Here is an 18450-nt window from a genome sequence, read left to right as displayed (position 1 = left end):
CTCTTCTAAGAAATTTCAACTTATTGAGATCAAAATTCATAATATTCATCTTAAGTTCCGCAATCCCATCCTTAACACCTTGAATGATCTTCTTAGAATTTCCCTTTTCCCCTCAAAGCCAAGCTAGCAAGGATGAACAACACTTTTTAACTTAAAGCTCACTCTAAATTGTTCAAAATCTCCCACATCTCGATTCCACGATCTTGTTATAGTCGCGTTCACTCTCTTTTCTCAAATAAAATTACTTCTTCTTTTTTATAACACTAGCTTCTGTATTCATAATTAAAGGAGTATGATCAGAGCCTCTATTTCTAAGTGAAGGATATTCACGTCATTAAATTCTAGTCTCCAGCCCCGGGAACCTATAGCTCTATCGGGTCTTTCTTCAATAATACCGTCATTTTTTCTATAACACCACTAGGTCCACAGTTTTAAGTAAGCCTAAATCGACATCCCATGAAAAATCTTTAAAATCACATAAAGACGTTGTTTCTAATCCTACCCCCCTACACACACCCAAATTTTCCGAGTTATCAATTATAACATCAAAATCTCCAGCCGTTGCCCAAAGCGAGCCCCATCAACTCAATCTAACAATAAGTTCATGCAATTGAGTTCTACGAGTAGCTTTATCAGTACCTAAATCATATTATACTAAAAGTGGGAAACCCCAAAGTGAAAAGTTAAAATACCAAATTGCCCTTCAAAAGTTGAATAACAATTTTATCCTTAAAAGAAAAAAAGACTTTTATTAATAATTAATTAAAATAAGTAAACTAAATGAATAAAATCAGATGCATTGAACATGATAAATGGTGATAATTGATTCATTTGCCAGTAATTAATATAAGGCTGTAGCAATTCATAGTTCGGAGTAGTGGTGCTTTAGAATACTAACCTATTCACATTCTAATATTTATTAGTTTGGTCCTCTAAACTTCTACCGGTTATAATATTTATGAATAGCCTTCATTCCTACTTTATAAAATTGGCATCAAGAGTCAGATATCTTTGTTCAGAAACGATAAATAGTTGTGCTTCTTTTTCATCATTCTCTTAGTATATTTTTTCTCAATAAACAGATCTCATAATTTTCTATAATTTTATTTTAGAATATGATGAAAATACTTGCTTTATTCTTTTGCTTTAATCTGATATATATATTTTTTGAAATTTTGCAGTTGGAATAACTCTTTGGAGAGAAAAGTGGTGTTGAGATTTTTCTTGATCAAAGATTATGTTGTTAGAGGTTTGTCTTGACTCAAATGTGATACGCTCATCTTTTTATTTTTTAGCAAAAAATTAAAAAAGAGTGTAAAACAATTCACAACAAACTTATCATCTTTTAAGATCAACAATAAGATTAAAAAAAAAAAAAAGGTACTGTTAATTCACGTCTACTCAGCCTTTCAAATGAGTTTTTGACGAGACACAATATAATCTCATACATGAACTAGAATAGTAGGCACAAAGTTACCTCTAACGCAAAATTAATTTTTGGGATATTTGTATTGCATGTTTCCTACTTCGCTGTCACAAAATAACAAAAAAAAAATGGATGTGTTTTTATGATTTTGGAGGAAAATATAGAGGTTAGGGTGAAAATCGTTAAAATTTATAGGATAGGAACTCTTCCTACTTTAATTTGTTGCTAATCAGTTAGTACAATACGATTTTCTCTATAGTCAAAGCATGTTTTCATGTGCATGTCTATACTTTTATGATTTTAAGTATCACAATAATTCTCTTCCTTTTTAAATTTAATAGCCTATAGTTTTCTGTCTTTGTAATGGATCAAATATAAGATTGTTCAAGAAAACTAAATATAAAAATTCAAACTAAAGAAAGGACTCAATACACTTTAGTTTGAGTATTGATTGTAAGGAAATAATTTTGGTAGAACATGCCATGATGAAAAAAGAAGAAAATTCGAGATGCAGTCATAATTGAAAATATCAATGTAATGGTCAAAATAAGAGTCATAGTCATAATTGAGCATATAAAACATCGAGGTGAACATACATCAAGAATGTCGTCCGTAAGGAAATATTAAAATTATTGGCACTTAATTATGTCAAAATTATCACATTACATATCACACATACCTAAATTTAATTGTTCAATTTTGCATGTTTAGAAGATTCATAATATTTTGCATTTAACAATTAAGTCATTTGAGTAGGCTATTTGTTTATCAAATTCGGTTTGTACTTTCTTTCTTCAAATTTTCAGTTACTCATTACACACATGTTTTAGTATTATTGTTTATATCATTTTAAAAAAAAATTATACTTATTCAATTAGAACACACGTGCAATGCACGTACCCAAAAACTAGTATATAAAAAAATACACACCAATATTTTCAATTTGATACCATATCATGTATATAACTTTTAATGTAAAAGGCGGATGAGTTAGATTGACATACCTGAACTCGCCGTTCCTAAATAAGCATAGTCCTCCAGCTAATCCTACCAGATCCACTGTAGTAACGTGTGGCATATTTAGCTGTCTCTGAACTCAACAGAAATTGACTTCTTCAAAAATGATATTTTAGTAGACAAAATCCCTTCATGCATAAATCCTAACTAATGAATAAGAAGAGTTAATGTTGGAAATATAAAGCGGACCCTTAATAATATCATAGGGCACGAAGAGGATGGAAGAGAAAATAGACATTAAGCTTACTCATTTCATTAGTAAAACTCCACTCTGACCTTATAATATCACAAAATGAGTTTATATAGGTGCCAATAGATAATTCTAGACTCGTACCACTAAAATATACTTTCACACTCATACTATGACCTTGCCTCAGAAGGTGTTCACGGTTCGATTTGAATCGATTTTTGTGAAAAAATGTAATCAGACCAGTTAAGTCAATTATTTAAGTCGTTAAATCAAACTATGTCAATTTTTTTTCGGTTATCTCGATTTTTGTTGGTTTTCTAAAAGACATAGAAGTCAGCTCACATATATGAACAATGAACACGGAAAAAAAAAATGCAAGTTTAAGCTTTTAGCAAAGCAGCACAGAATCTGAAGAAAATAAAAAGTGTTTCAGCACTATTGTTAATCGCAAACTGGCAAAGACCGTTTTAACCTATCACAAGTGGCAACGTTAAATTTCAAATTTTTCATACATATGCAAGGAAGACGCCACCTATGGCGGATTTTTTTTTTTTTTCCAAAAAAAAAAAAAAAACAAGTGGCAACGTTAAATTTCAAATTTTTCTTCACGTTCTATACACATTGCATTTGCACATATCATCTTCCATACATATGCACACAGTACACTTGAATTAGAGAGGAGGACCTTTTGGCCCTGGGGGACTTGCACATTAGGTTTTTGGAAATAAAACTTCACGGGACGTGCGCACAACTGTCCTATTTCGGGGGTGGTCTCTAATTTTTGTCCCTCAAATCGCTATTCTTTAATTTTTGTCTTTCGACACTTTAAGTAATAAAAAAGTGGCTGAAAATACCCCTGACATTCTGAGTTCAAACCCAGCAGAGTAAAAAAAAAACAATTTCGCAGGGTAAGGTTTTAATAGAAATTGTGCCTATTCAAGCGTTATTATACCTTAAGGCATAGTTCATGTAGTATGCTTTTTCCGACATAGTTTTGTAGTATAACTTAATTTCTACAGAACTATGCCGGACAAGGCATAGTTTTTATGTGAGCTGGACAAGGCATAGTTACATAGAAAATATGCCTTGTCTAGCGACTGGCATAGTTCTGTAGAAATTAACTTACATAGAAACTATGCCTTGTCCGGCATAATTCTGTTGAAATTAAGTTATCCTGCAAAACTATGTCTTGTCCGACATAGTTCTGTAGGATACTATAGAACTATGCCTTAAGGCATAACTTTGCCCCGAATAGGCATAGCTTCTATGAAAACATTGCCTTGCGGAATTGTTTTCTTTTTTTTTTACTCTACTGGGCTTCGAACCCAGAATCTCTGGTTTCATAGACCAGTGAATAGAGATACTTTGGCCCATAAATTTTCGTTAAATAAGAAGTAGGGACAAAAATTAAAGACCAGCAATTTGAGGGATAAAACTAAAGACAAGTCCATATGAAGGACAATCCCCGCAAATTTTTGAAACTTCACTGGTGCTTTGTAATAGGTTCAACCTTTAGAGCCCGTTTGGATTGGCTTATAAGTTCCGTGACTTATAAGTTGTTTTCAGCTTTTTTGAGTGTTTGGTTGGCGCCTTATAAGCCATTTGTCTTAAAATAAGCCCAAAAAAATAAGTTGGGGTAACCAACTTTTTTTTTTTGGCTTATAAGTTGTTTTTTTTAAGCTAAGCCAAACGGGCCCTTAGTCTGAAATATTAGTCTAATTATAAAAAAATTTTTTAAAAAAAAGTGTTCAGAGTACAAAAACATAATATATATATTACTATAAAATTTTCATAAGACTAGAAATTAAAAACACACACACACACAAATATATATAGTTTTTAAAATAGGTATACATAAAATCGGTTTGGTTCGATTTTTTCTGGTTATTTTCTACTTAAAATTAAAATCAAATCAAATATTGTCTGGCTATAAAATGAAAAATTCAGTTTTTTTTCTCGGGTTCATTTGATTATTGGTAAAATTCAGATTTTTTTCTCGGGTTCATTTGATTATTGGTTTGGTTCAATTTTTCGATCTTTCTTGAACACTCCTACTTGCCTTGAAAACACAATTGAAAACACAATAGTGTACCTAAATAATGTAAAGACTATGCATCTAATAACATAGACATCCTAAAAGCCACATCACTAACAACAAAGTGCATGAATTTATACTATTCAAAAGTACATTTTTCAACAATTAAAACCCTAACAAACGATTTAGCAGTAAGAGGGATTGAGGGAAACAATATAAATTTACCCGATTGGCTGAGGAGAAGACATGGATAAGGGAAGTTGAAGAAAATTCTTATCTTGGAGCTGGTTTGAATGGATATTGCGGAAGTGTCGATATTACCAAATCGACATTGAGACCCAAATTGTGGGTGGGACATTGTGGAAGTGCCGATGTACAGAGGATTTGCAAAGTGTCGATATTGTGGAGGGAGAGAGATACGTAAGTTATTCAAATATTTATTATGTCGTCTAAGAAACTGCCATAATGCTATGTTTCAATTTGCGGCAGCTTTTTAGAAGTCATAATATTAACGCTGTAATTATTCTATTTTTTGTAGTGACGATGTTATGTACAAGAAAGGTAAATAATTGTAAGTGGTACGCTGAGTACACGTTTTCAATCACACTATTGAAATAAAAAATATCATACTGAGGAGATGGTATCGGAATATTCTTTTTTGTTTGGTCCAATCTTATTTTTGCATTCAGGACAATTATTATTGATGAACCTCCATTCTATTGGTTTACAATCTTATTTTGATGAAATAATCTCAAAAGGTGAAATAATAATTTCTACCACTTGCAGAAAACTCCACGTCCATAAATCCCACTATTGCAGTTCAAACTTGGCAGCTCCAAATTCAACGGAGCCTTATGAATGTCAGATTGTTCTCCATTTGCTTGAAACCTAGCCACGGAACAGTCAGCATCAAAGAGTCTGGAAGCTGCAAACTTTTTGTCTCCTCCCATTACTGGCATCAGGATACCCATCTTTACTCTGCTCACGTAGTCCTTCCTATAAGTCTGGCCTAAAACACCATTCACTTCATCACTCAAAGAGAAAAACCTGAACCCAAGTTCAAGATGAGCAAAACAGTCATCATTCGTTATGCCGTAGTTATGAACTTGTGATTCTTGCTCTGTAATAGGCACAATCCTGGCTGTGATCATGAGAACATTTTCAATATCGGTGACAGCCTCGTTAGTGTTGCTGATTCTTGTAATCGAGGTCACAGGTACAGTTTCAGACTGCCACTTTGCACCTTCACTATCAGGAAGAAATATTGGTTCACTGTCGAAGTGAATAGCAAGGCGATCGATGGAATCATCCCATGTTGTTGTTTTTAGTGCAACAACTGAGATTTTGTGAGTATCATAAAGAATACCCAAGGATTTTACCCAAGTAAAGTCTCTCTTCATGTTCTCGTTTATCCTTCCTATGAAATGAGCATTGATGTGGAATTCAGGGTCTGAAGCAAGACAAAAATCTCTGTCCTTCTTGCCATGGAGGTAGAAGGTAATTCCATCTCCACCGATAAATTGTGGATCTTGACAAACTGCTCCAGGCTTGTCACAATCTACATTCCAGGCAAATAAAAATACTCAGATAAATGCATGGTTTAGTTATAACATAAAAAGAAAAGAAAAAATTAGAAATTTAGTATTAATTACTTACTACAAACGGGTTTGCAAGAGACACAATCAACTTGACAAGTGGCAGGGCAAGAGGTAGGGCATACATGTTGGACAGCATAGCAACTGGGGTAGTACTTGTTCTTGCACGTGCGGGTGGTTTAGGAGTGGGTGATGGATAAGGTGGAGGTGGTGGAGAACCAGATGAGGATGGTGGAGGAGAATATGAAGATGATGGAGGAGGTGAAGATGGAGTACTTGGGGAAGGAGATGAGGGTGGCAACGAAGGTGGTAGAGGTGATTCCTTAGGAGGAGATGGCGGTGGAGTTGAGTCCTTAGGAGGGGAAGGAGGTGGAGTTGATTCCTTAGGAGGAGATGGCGGTGAGTATAATCCTTTGGTGGGAATGGAGGTGGATTTTCTTTCTTAGGAGGAGATGGTGGTGGAGTTGATTCCTCAGGTGGAGATGGCGGTGGAGTATATTCCTTTGGTGGGGATGGAGGCGGAGTTTATTTCTTAGGAGGAGATGGCGGTGGAATTGATTCCTTAGGAGGAGAGATGGTGAAGGATAAGATCCAGAACCATCACCATCAGGAGGTGGCACTGAGCCATCAACACAAATAGGCTTGCAAAAACGACACTATGTTATGCAACCATTTGGACAGAACTTGGGACGTACATGAGGAAGATTTTTACATTGCTTGATCTCATCATCCGAGTAGTGAGAATGGCTTGGATGATCGGCTATTCCAGGGTGGGGGAGTTTTGGTCTCTGCCACTGCCACAAACATTAGCAAGACAATCCCCAAACCCACAACAATGGGTTGTCGATCTAGCCATTTCAACAACGTGTGATAGTATTCTCACTATTCTTATTAATTAGTCACTCTCTAATTAATTGTTCAACTACTTGTGTTGAATCAGGGATTAAATTTTCATTGCAGCATCTCCCATTTTATACTTGTTGATAAGGGGAACTCTATTAACTCTACTATTTGGGGGCTTATAATTGCATTATTTAATTGATGATTGTTATAGTACGTTCCTTTTGAAGTTGCCTTTCACATGCTTCTTTTCCAGAGTAGAAGTCAGTTGAGAGAACTCAATATGCTCTTCAATATTTTCTGTGTTATCTTGCCGCTTCAAAACTGAAAGATGTGGCATCACTTGACCATAAACCTAGGACACTACACTTTCTAAATGCTAATTATGTATACAAGTACCTTTCCTTGAACATTGGAGTAGCTTCAAACTAATTAAAAGGAAGACCCAAAATGAAGAAATCAAGGTGCTATATTTCTCTGCATGTCAGGAGGAACCATACGTACATAATGCATTTGAAAAACACAAGATAAAGTTTATTGGGATAAAATGAATTGAAAAATATGTAGTCTAGTTGAAAACTGATCTGTGTACAAAAAACTTTGTTACCTTTAATCACTAGTTATAAATTACTGACGGGATAAGGTCTTTTCCATGTTATTTAAAATGTCCTAAATCTCGCCAATATTTTTTTTCATTACTGATCACTGGATCTCATATAAGGTTTCTTTCGACTTGAGACATATTATGATATATATAATTTTATGATATTTGTGAAGACATGTTATCAAGTACTCCCTCCATTCATTTTTACTTGTCTATTATATTTAAAATAAATTCACTACAAAAAAAGGTGCAATTAGCGGAGGTCAAAATCACAATTTCTGGAGGTTAATAACCTCCGCTATCTGCTGTCACGAAGGTTGACCAAACCCCCATAGTTAACGCTGCCACAATCAGTTGTGAAAAGATTACCATAACCTTATTTGGAATTTGCAATGTTTCCCAAACAATTTTCCCTCCAAAATACTCTAGTAAATGCATTAACTTATTTCTATTCCCAAACTATTGAGCAACTAAAATTGGTCCATATTTTCATACAAATGAAGATGAAAAGTCCCTACATGCTTGTGTATTTTATTTGTATAGCAAATTATACGGTTTATTTAATTTGAAAATAATTACATGTAAAAAAGAAATATACAGTCCACTCAAAAAATATCTATATACGGAAATCTGATTTAATGGGAAAATAGAATTTGGTGGGAACAGGAATCTGGGAGAAAACGGGAGGGGAAAATTTGGGGAGCAGGAGGGAGAATTTGGGAGAGGACATTTTGATTTCTCTGGGCTTTTAACTTTTCTCAGTGTTTCCCTTTTCTTTTCTTCTTTTGAAATTATCTAAAGATAATATTTTAAAATAAAACCAACTCATCAAAAACAAAATAAATATAGTGTGTATAACTTAATCAGTATACATCATTAATAAAATAAAAGAAAAAAACCCGGAAATGTGGCGTATTCCATCTAGTCAATACGTAGATCGTTTAAAGTTATGATAATATGTTATGAAAAGGGACTAAAGCCATATGTTCAGTGTTCAAATAATGTTTTAGATATTTAGATTCACGACACAATTACTTAAGTTGTGATGACACCAACAACAGTTCTAGCACGGCACTAGCAGCAATATATGTTCTCGTTTAAATTATACCAACAACTTGTATACTAATATGAATTGAGTATAACTAGTGATCAATGTAAATAAATACAACATATTAGTTGTTTAAATTTGATGATATAATCAACTATTCAATTTAACTAAATATATATTTAAATTACATGTGAAACTTGTAAATAATACTTTGTTTAATATGAATTATGATATACTAGCTAGTTTTGTTATATAACTTATATATCAATCGTATTAAATCCTTAACATTATAAAACTTAATACCAACCATATTCAATTTTTAATTTTTGGTGTAAATTAATAATCAAATATCAAATAATAGTCAAAAGAGATGCAAGAACCTTTTTGTATACAAACTATATTATATATACATTGTACAATTTGATTTATGATAGTTAAGAAGTTATTAAGATAGTAATGGACCATTACAATGTAGTTGGAAAAATTATTGTTATTTTGAACTTTATATAACATTAATTAGATATAATTTCATTATTTTTAAAATTGGTATTTACAACTAATACTTATTTAATAAGGATTATTATATAATTATTTATTCATTTAGATACCAACCATATTAAATTTTTAATTTTTGTATAATTTAATAATAAAATTATGTAAAACTAATATGAATTAATGTAAGCGATAGAGATTTTGTCTCTAAATCTTTCAGCATACGTTAGTGCAAGAATTAGCAACAAAAGTTATTTTTTAATCAAAAAAATTCATTATTTTAATATGTTTTTTTCTATTTAATTTGTGATGTAACCATAAATCCATTATTATGTTGCTACGAAATGGCATTACACATATTATTATCAATTTATCAAAACTAAATGCACCAACACCACCGCAATATGTATCAATATATGAGAACTCATTTATAAATTAAATTCTTAAATATATGAAATTAATTTTAATAACTTATTAGAAATAATTAAGGACCATATACATAATGTATCTCTACAACCATTAAAGTCTTCAATGTGAATGCTTTTTTAAAAAAAATAAGTGATTACAAGAAATTATTTGAAAATAATAACGTACCACATATACATAAATATCTTTACAATCATCAATAAATATTTGGTTTTACTTACAAAATTATATAATTTACATGCAAAAATAACAATTTAGAATAAATAATTATGAGCTTGGTAAGTTTTGAGGTTACAAGTAGATTGATATACAAATGATGTATTGTTAAAGATTACTTTTTTCATTTTATTCTTTTGTTTGAATGTTATTTAAACTTTATATTTAATCTTTTTTTCATAACTTAACGGTGTTAAACCAACTCTTATCACAATTTTCGTAATCAATGCAAAAAATATTAATTCCTATAGTTGATTTATTGTGGTTAAATATTACAATTGCAATGATAACCTCACGTGTATAACAAATATTATAATTTATGGAAGTTTATTATTACTCTAAATTTGTAATTATGCATTTTATCATGACAAACAATTGTAATTATTAAGCAAATCATACCCACTTTCTCTCAAATATAACTTGAAGAAAATATATTCATTTAGCTACAAGATTTTGTTTCAAATAATTTAATGTGGCTAAAAGATTATTATTGCTACAATAAAATTTAACTCGTGGTAAAAATTTATGGCTATATTATTTTGTCATGACAAATGATTATAGCTATTAAGCTGACTATTTTCAAGTTTGCGGGAGCAAAATATTTATTTAGCTACAACATTTGTGTCTTAAATAACTTTTTGTGGCTAAAAGGTTACTATCGCTATAGTAAATTTTAACTCATGGCAAAAATTAATGATTAGCTACAAGTTTTTATTATAGCAAAAAGTTGTGGCTATATCATTTAACTATTGCCAAAAAATTTCATAACTTGAAGCAATAATATTTATTTAGCTACAACATTTCGTTTTAAATAATTTATTGTGGCTAAAAAGTTACTACTGCTATATTAACTTTTATCGCGTAGCAAAAACTTATGATCAGCTACAAAAATTTATTGTAGCAAAAAAGTTGTAGCTATTTAGGTAATTATTTCCACGGTTGTTAGCAATTATAGCAAAAATGAGGAATTAATTTTGTCAATTAATTTAATTTTTGTGGCTAAGAAATTTTATAAATTTGTAGTTACGGAATTCGAATTTTTGTGGATATTATTATATATTAGCTATGATTTTTAAATTCATAGCAAAGATTCATAGTTATATATGCCTTGTGTTTTAATAAAAAATAAATGAATTATATACAAGATAATTGTATTTATGTGTATAGTATAAACCTATGTACGTGTATACAACAAGAAGAAGGGGAATATCAACATTGATTGTTTATGGGAAAGGATATATGTGTGTGCATCTTTTGAGATTTTCCATGTATTGGAAAAATCTAAAATTGAATTGATGAGAGAGATTTCATGCAAATTTTGAGTTAAGATGAATTTTGGGAGAGAAGGGTAGAAATGTCACTGACTTGACATAAGTGACCTAGATACCCATGTGAATTTACTGTCCTACCCTTATTGGGCCATTGTGGCCAAAATCAGTGTGGTGGATTAATCCGACCACACGAGGTCGATTTCTGAAAAAAAGCGACCTCAAAACCGACCTCAAAAGTAGGTCCAGTATGGGCTGGTCGCAAATAATTAGCGACCTCATGAGGTCGGAAAAAGCGACCACATGTGGTTGGTACATGATTCGTCCATAAAAAAAGAAAATTAACATACCGACCTCATGTGGTCGGTATATTAAATTATTACTTTTTTAAGCAAAAAGCATTAACGATTACATGGGGTACCCAGAATTATATTAATTTTTATTTATTTTTTCAAGTTACCGACCTCGTGGTCGGTATATTAAAAAATTTATTTATTTATTTTTGTGTTACCGACCACATGAGGTCGGTAATTATAAATTTATGAATAATTACAATCACGAACCGACCTCATGAGGTCGGGTTCTTTAAAATTTGGATATTCATATGAACACAACCGACCTCATGTGGTCGGTTTCTTTAAAACGTGGAAAATGATAATGAACACAACCGACCACATGAGGTCGGTTTCTTTAAAATCTGGATAATAAAATTAAGATAACCGACCTCAAGAGGTCAGTTTTCTGCAGAAAAATTGGCAGCATTCTGCTACTTTTGCAGCTGCCTGCCTGCCAACAATGAAAACTAGTGCTATATTTAGCTAAAAACAGCTCACATAGCTCCCAACAATCCAACAAGCACATATAATAACATGCTACAACCGGCACTACATCAAATTCAACTGGAAACTACTTCAAAGTTGAATCAAAATGTAATTCAACATTCACAAAAAACATTAACTACTTCAACCTTTACAAACATCCACAAAACATTATACTAGTCTACATTAAGTTAGTCTACAACATCAAACTACTTCAACATTCACAAACATCCACCAAACACTTTCACATTTTTACAAATCCACCAAAAAATTCATAAGTTGGAAGAACCTATGCCTTGCAGGGGCGACTGGAATTTACGAAATGCTCTATTTGCCATTCCATAAGTTGTGCCATACCTAGTAGGGCCACCAACAGTCGCAATCCACAATTCATTCAATTGTTCATCTGTAGGCTCTGTGCCAGGTGGCAGATTGCTGCATAACTCAGCCCGTGATTGTTAAAATTGAATCTGAAATTGAACAAGGAAAATCAACTGTTTAAATGGTAAAACCAATATAAGACACTATTTTACCGAAGCATATCTAAGTACAATTTCGAACTTGCACCACATTCTCAAAATCTGAAAATGAAAGGGAAAGCAATATACAAATTACTACAATGATACTACATTACTGCAAAAGAATCAAACAAAGCACACAAAGGCCAATCATTGTATCATATCATGGCCAATCATCGCATTCACATAAGAAATTTTTATGTGATGCCCTTTTTTTTTAGTTTACCTTAAGGTTAATTCCGTGTCTAGTCAAACACTATCACATAAAATAGAACGGGCGAATACTAAAATCAAAAGAACCATTTTTAGCTAGCATATTGCCATTGTAAATTCGTACACATTGTGGATCAACCAAATGTAGATAAAAGGACTAAAACAAGGTAATAGTAGTATAAGGTAAAGTAACCTTAAGCATTAACCATATATATTCTATATTCACATATATCCATTGCCCGAAGCCGGCAATTGCGCTTGCGGTAGTACTACTCTCGTATATATATAGTTTTCTTCTCTTTTTCATATATTCATATGGAACCAATTAGAGAAAGTGAAGACATAAAAGCAATAGATATATTACTATCAGTAGGGTAAAATCCACTAATGAGCCAATGCAAGAAGACTAGATTATTAAATTCACATGAGCTGACTTTGTACTGTTGAATCAAGTAAAGTTTGCTTTCATTTCACTACCAGAAAAAATAAATTAAAACGCCAGTTTTTGTAAGAATTATTCTAAAGAAATCGTTTCCTAGAAAAGGGAAAAAAACTTCATATCGTTTCTATTTTCCTAGTGGTAAAAGAGAATTTTCATGGACACTATACCAAATTCGTAAGGATCCCTAAGTACCCAAATATAAGATCCCTAAGGGCAGTTAAAGGTCTAAAACCTTTAGAATAGTTTTCAAACGTTTACATTGAGGATTATTAATTAAGGCTGGGATTTGCACCTTCCCGTTCATTCTCCAACTATCTATTGAAGGAAAATACCTTAAAATAGGTATGCGTTCATCTTAGCTAGTCCATAATTTTTGGAAAGGAAACCGTAATATTTAACATATTCAACAGATGAACTGCACTTGATCGGTTCAAAAACTAAAGCAAGGAAAACATAGAATAAAACGAAAAAATTACAAAAGAAAAGGAAGAGATAGAGTTGTCACATGACTCGGGAATAATTCAAAAAGATGGAGAGAGCGATTCGAGAAAGATTAATCAAACTTCATTTTTTTGATCAAAAGCACAAAATTTGGATTAAATGTAACAATCTCAAAAAACATACGAAAATATTTATGGTAGAGAATCCGACGTTATTGCATCTTTACCGCGTCACTTTTGCCACCATCATGAACTAATGTGAACATATTATCATCTGGTTTTTGTTTAAATTATGCTAATTGCGTAAATAATAGAGGTCGATTTAGTAATTTACTACAATCCTTGAACTAAAATATAGTAATACTATGTTTTTTGTACAATAAAAACGAGGATTGCCGCAAATGCATTTGCGTATACTCGTAGGCAAAACTTATAAGCACACTATGTAACTTTGCGCAGTTAAGCAAAGTTTAGATTCTTTAGACATTGCTTTCAACTCCCATCACATTCCATAAAAAGTGACTCACTTAAGTGAGTATACTAGTGTCTTTTTACAAAAACATCTCATCGAAACAAATCAAACTTCCCGTCAGATATGTAGAAAAGACAATATAAAGTTTAGACATCTTTTCTATTCATGATTAAAAAAGTATTAGACAATCAAAGAAAAGATATAAAAAGGATGAAAAGATTAATGGGACGTTATTTTCATTGTTCACCAGAGAAGAACGGACAGTGGAAATCAAAACAAGATGCTTGAGAACTGAGAAGAGATACTCTGTAACACAAGATAGAAAGCAGAGAATATAACAAAAACAAACTCAAAGGTTGTACACAAATATGTTTTAAACAATTGATGTAACATACAACTCATTGTGAAATGAATTTTACAAACTCTTATGGAAGTCAGTAGCATAGCATGACTTGCATTTCTGAGTGTATAATGTCATCTTCTCCAAATATCTTTAACTTTGAAACAGATCATTCGGCCTATATGTCGGCAGCTTATCGTACAACCCAAAAGTCCAAAGGCCCTTTAACACGTGAAGAGTAACATCTTTTAGGCACAGCATTGGTTCAAAAGAGTAACCTTTTTTTTTCTCTAAAGTTATAAGATATTCACTTCGTTGATTTCAAACCAAACCGAGTTAAAAGAGTAACTTTTACCAAACCAAACTAGAAATGGTAAATTTATTGAAACCAAGCGTAAAAGCAATTATCCTTCAACTCTCAAAAGAGATCCTACAACGCTCATGTCTGGAATAATCAGTAAAGAGCTGAGTTCGACAAAGCTTTAACATATCCTTCAGTCTCCAAAAACAGAAAACAGACGGTTAAAATTGAATTTACATGAGTGACAATGTTAATCGCACATAATGAACCAACCCATTTTCCCTTATAATTTCTCGGAACTAATAGCGTGATACAAATGGATTCATTATATCACCCAAAACAGAATTAAGCTTAAAAGTTTCATATTGATCAAAAGAGTTGAACCATGGATCGACAAGCATATCGCAACAAGTATTGGAAAGTAAACAAAGAGCATATTGAGCAAAAGAGTTGAACCATAGATCGACAAGCATAACGCAACAACATTAGAAAGTAAAACAAAAAAAGACATTGAGCAACGAGAAATAAGAAATAGTACGAAATAAGAAAAAGTAGTACGAAGTACTAACCTTAACTCGATACGTAGTAGTACGGAACTATCCAAACAAGCTAAGTTCGCACATTATTCTACTAAATTTACCAATGCTAATTTGCATCCATTGTGCGTAGTATCCGAGAATGGAAAGTAACAAATTTACAAATTATTATCCCTTCACGTAAATTAACAAATTTACCAACTTTCCCTTTTAATCAATCAAAATCTTGAATAAATTAAACCTAATTCTAATGGAATGGGTCCGTCATTAATAGACCTTAATCTTCGAGAAAGTTAAAACCTAACCCTAGAACTTAAACCTAATCCTAAAGGAAGAGGAAGCTGTCAAGAATAAATACCTTAAATGGCTAGAATCGAATAACTAAACATAGAAATTTCACATTAATCTACCCGAAGAATCAAGAATGGAAAATCATCCCGAAATCAAAAATTGACTCAACAAAGAAGAAACCGAATCCCTAAAACGGAGATGAGATGAGAAAAATAATTGGTACTATTTGGTAATGAATAAGGGGGTACGTATGTATGTTTGTATATTTGGGAGAAGGAAAACGACTATGTGTAAAAATTGATGACACCGAAAAACCGTTGGAAAAATAGTACCCGCAGTGCACATATTTATCAATCTACAATGCTTTCTTGTAAATATCTAGGATTAAGATGAAAGAAATGGCATTATAATGTTTAATCGCTAATTAACATTTGTATTCATTGAACAAATGCACTCAAGAAATGAAAACCCAACATAACACACAACCATTAATTAGAAAATAGACCAAAAAAATTAACAATAAAACTTTTTCTTCAAGCAAAATTGCAAATAAGAAATCATATAATTAATTAAAGGGATACTTACCAGTGCAAATAGGAGAAGATGTTTAAACCCTAATTCAGGTAATAGCTTTTATTTAACAAAGGAGTTTTTTCTGGGTGGCGACGGCGAAGACTGGGGATAGGGTCGACGGAGACGGGCGATGGCCGACGACCGAGTAGAGAGAGAGAGAGAGAGAGAGAGAGAGAGAGAGAGAGAGAGAGAGAGAGAGAGAAAACGTTGAGGGAGAGAGAGAGTGAAATAAGAAATGGGGAAAATTTGAGAGATGTGTGATATTAATTTGATTTACTGACCACGTGAGGTCGCTTAATGTAATTTAATTATTATTTATTTTAAAATTTTCCGACCTCATGAGGTCGCTAATTATAGAATTATTTTTAATTTTTTTTAATTTATGCATTCCGACCCCTCCGTGGTCGCCCCCAATTAATTATACATTTAATTCCTTAAAAAATTTACCGACCTTGTGTGGTCGCATCGTTTTTGTGGGTCGGATTAGCGACCCCGCCGAGGCTCGTAATGTATTTTTCGGAATTTATTATTAAATTAGAGACCCTTTTAGGTTAGTTTTTGTAAAATAAAAATTACAAAATAAAAAAACATGCTTATACCGACCTCATGAGGTCGCTTTTTTCCCGACCTCGTTGAGGTCGCTTTTCAGCAGTTTTTTAGTAGTGATTTGATTTTTCCATTATTACCAAAAGTAACTTTCCAAACTTTTTTCTAATACAGATCTGGATATATTTAACACTAAACCAAAATATCAAAATTGAGAAATATCAACGTTCCATTAAACTACAAAATACTAAGCTGACATCGTCAAAAATTCACTTTAGTCAACTAATCATATTACATGATTATTAGAGTTAGAAAATCTTGTATCCATGGATCCCTATTCCTTTTGGGTTCTGATTGTTAGGAAGCTGGGAGATCCAAATTTTAGGTTGGGTTTTTCTAATTTGGAGTCTAAGAGGGAAAGATAGGTGCTTTTGTGTTTTTGGGGTGGCTTTCTTGAATTGGAACATGTGTGCTCTTGCTGTTAGAATATCAAAGTTTATAGTAACTGGAATAGGGTTAAAATTTTGAAACTTTGTTACATTCAGAAAGTTTCAAGGCTAGGAGTAGGATCATATTTACCAGAACATTTGCCAAGCTTGCAAAGTTATACATTTTGAGAAAATCCCTTAAAACTAAGTTGATGCTTTCATAATCAGGCAGGTCTATGGGAAAAGAAAATATATAGATTATGAAGAATAGACTGAAAATCACTTGTACATTTGACAAATTCTCTTTAAACTTTGTGCAATTACAGCTAAAGCTGTTTGGTTGTACTAGTGGAAGTAAAGAATTAATTAAATAATGATGCTATGAAAATATATGTCCTCATAAATAAATAAATTCACATCCTAAGTAGTTAAGGGTGCACAGTATGAATCCTCAACAAAACTAAACTAACACCGATCAACATTCATCACAGAATTCTTCAACAAAGAAGTTAAACAAATCATCTACAAGCTATACATTACTGAAGCACGATTTCCTTCAAAAATAAACTAACATTAAGCCAAGTATTAAAAATTACAAAACAGAGCAAAATTTAACCTAAAGCTTGAGAGACAAAGGAAGCAAATTATAGAGAGACTCTAACCTGTAAAGAAGAGAACAATATAAATCAACACAGAAAATTGAACATGCAAGATGAATAAAAGACCAAAATCTATGCGAAATACAATACCAATATGAAATCGAACAATATATATGCGAAAAGATGAAGTAAACTGAAGCTTAAAATACGAACATAAAGCTTCGTTCTAGATTTCGAATTAGATTGAAGCAGAAATCTAAAATTGAAGTAGAATCTAAACATAAAACTAAAATCAAAGTAAATACAAACATAAAGCTTCATTTAAAATCGAAGTAAATCGAAGCTTCATTCTAAAATCGAAGTAGAAAACTAAAATCGAAGCAAAACTAAAATTCAAGTAAGTCAAAACAGAGAACTAGAATCAAAGCACAAAACAAATTTGAAAGATGAAGAAAAACCTTTTTCCTCTTTTCATCATAATCAACAGGGAGAAAACCACATGCAATTCAACAATATTGAAACGCCAATTATAAACAGAGAAACCCACGTGCAATTCAAAAACACACAAAAATTTCAATTTTGAGAAAATTAAAGTAGAACGAAGCATGAAATTTGAGCTAATCTCTTGAAATTTAAGTTAATGTTTTCACATGAGCAATACATACCAAAAAAAAAAAAAACGGGGGGAAAACAAAAGGTAAATTCTACACCGATCTACTTAAAATTTCATAAAAATAAACCTTAAGAAAGAGGCAATTGAAGAAGAAGCAAAAAAT

At 32.1% G+C, this 18450-nt stretch overlaps 1 protein-coding gene across 1 annotated transcript; it reads right to left on the bottom strand.

The window, feature by feature from the left end:
• Nucleotides 1-5258: 5258 nt before the first annotated feature.
• Nucleotides 5259-7443, bottom strand: LOC132033049 (uncharacterized). The gene is made up of 5 exons (XM_059422906.1): nucleotides 7321-7443; nucleotides 6959-7057; nucleotides 6518-6645; nucleotides 6325-6440; nucleotides 5259-6226 (listed from the first exon to the last, which is right to left on the bottom strand). The coding sequence occupies exons 1-5, from the start codon at nucleotides 7441-7443 to the stop codon at nucleotides 5442-5444; spliced, it is 1251 nt and encodes a 416-aa protein (XP_059278889.1). The 3' UTR covers nucleotides 5259-5441.
• Between the last annotated feature and the right edge of the window lie 11007 nt (nucleotides 7444-18450).

This window comes from Lycium ferocissimum, chromosome 10 (genome assembly GCF_029784015.1).
Source record: "Lycium ferocissimum isolate CSIRO_LF1 chromosome 10, AGI_CSIRO_Lferr_CH_V1, whole genome shotgun sequence".
Classification (NCBI taxonomy): Eukaryota; Viridiplantae; Streptophyta; class Magnoliopsida; order Solanales; family Solanaceae; genus Lycium; species Lycium ferocissimum.
The sequence above is the reverse complement of the archived record's forward strand: the minus strand, read 5'-3'. Positions and strand labels throughout refer to the sequence as shown.

Coding starts and splice junctions, on each gene's coding strand:
- LOC132033049 (XM_059422906.1), bottom strand. CDS start 7,443: ATGCCACATCTTTCAGTTTTGAAGCGGCAAGATAACACAGAAAATATT. Junction 7,058..7,320: donor AAGGCAACTTCAAAAGGAAC/GTACTATAACAA, acceptor TGTTTGTGGCAG/TGGCAGAGACCAAAACTCCC. Junction 6,227..6,324: donor CTCTTGCAAACCCGTTTGTA/GTAAGTAATTAA, acceptor CCTGGAATGTAG/ATTGTGACAAGCCTGGAGCA.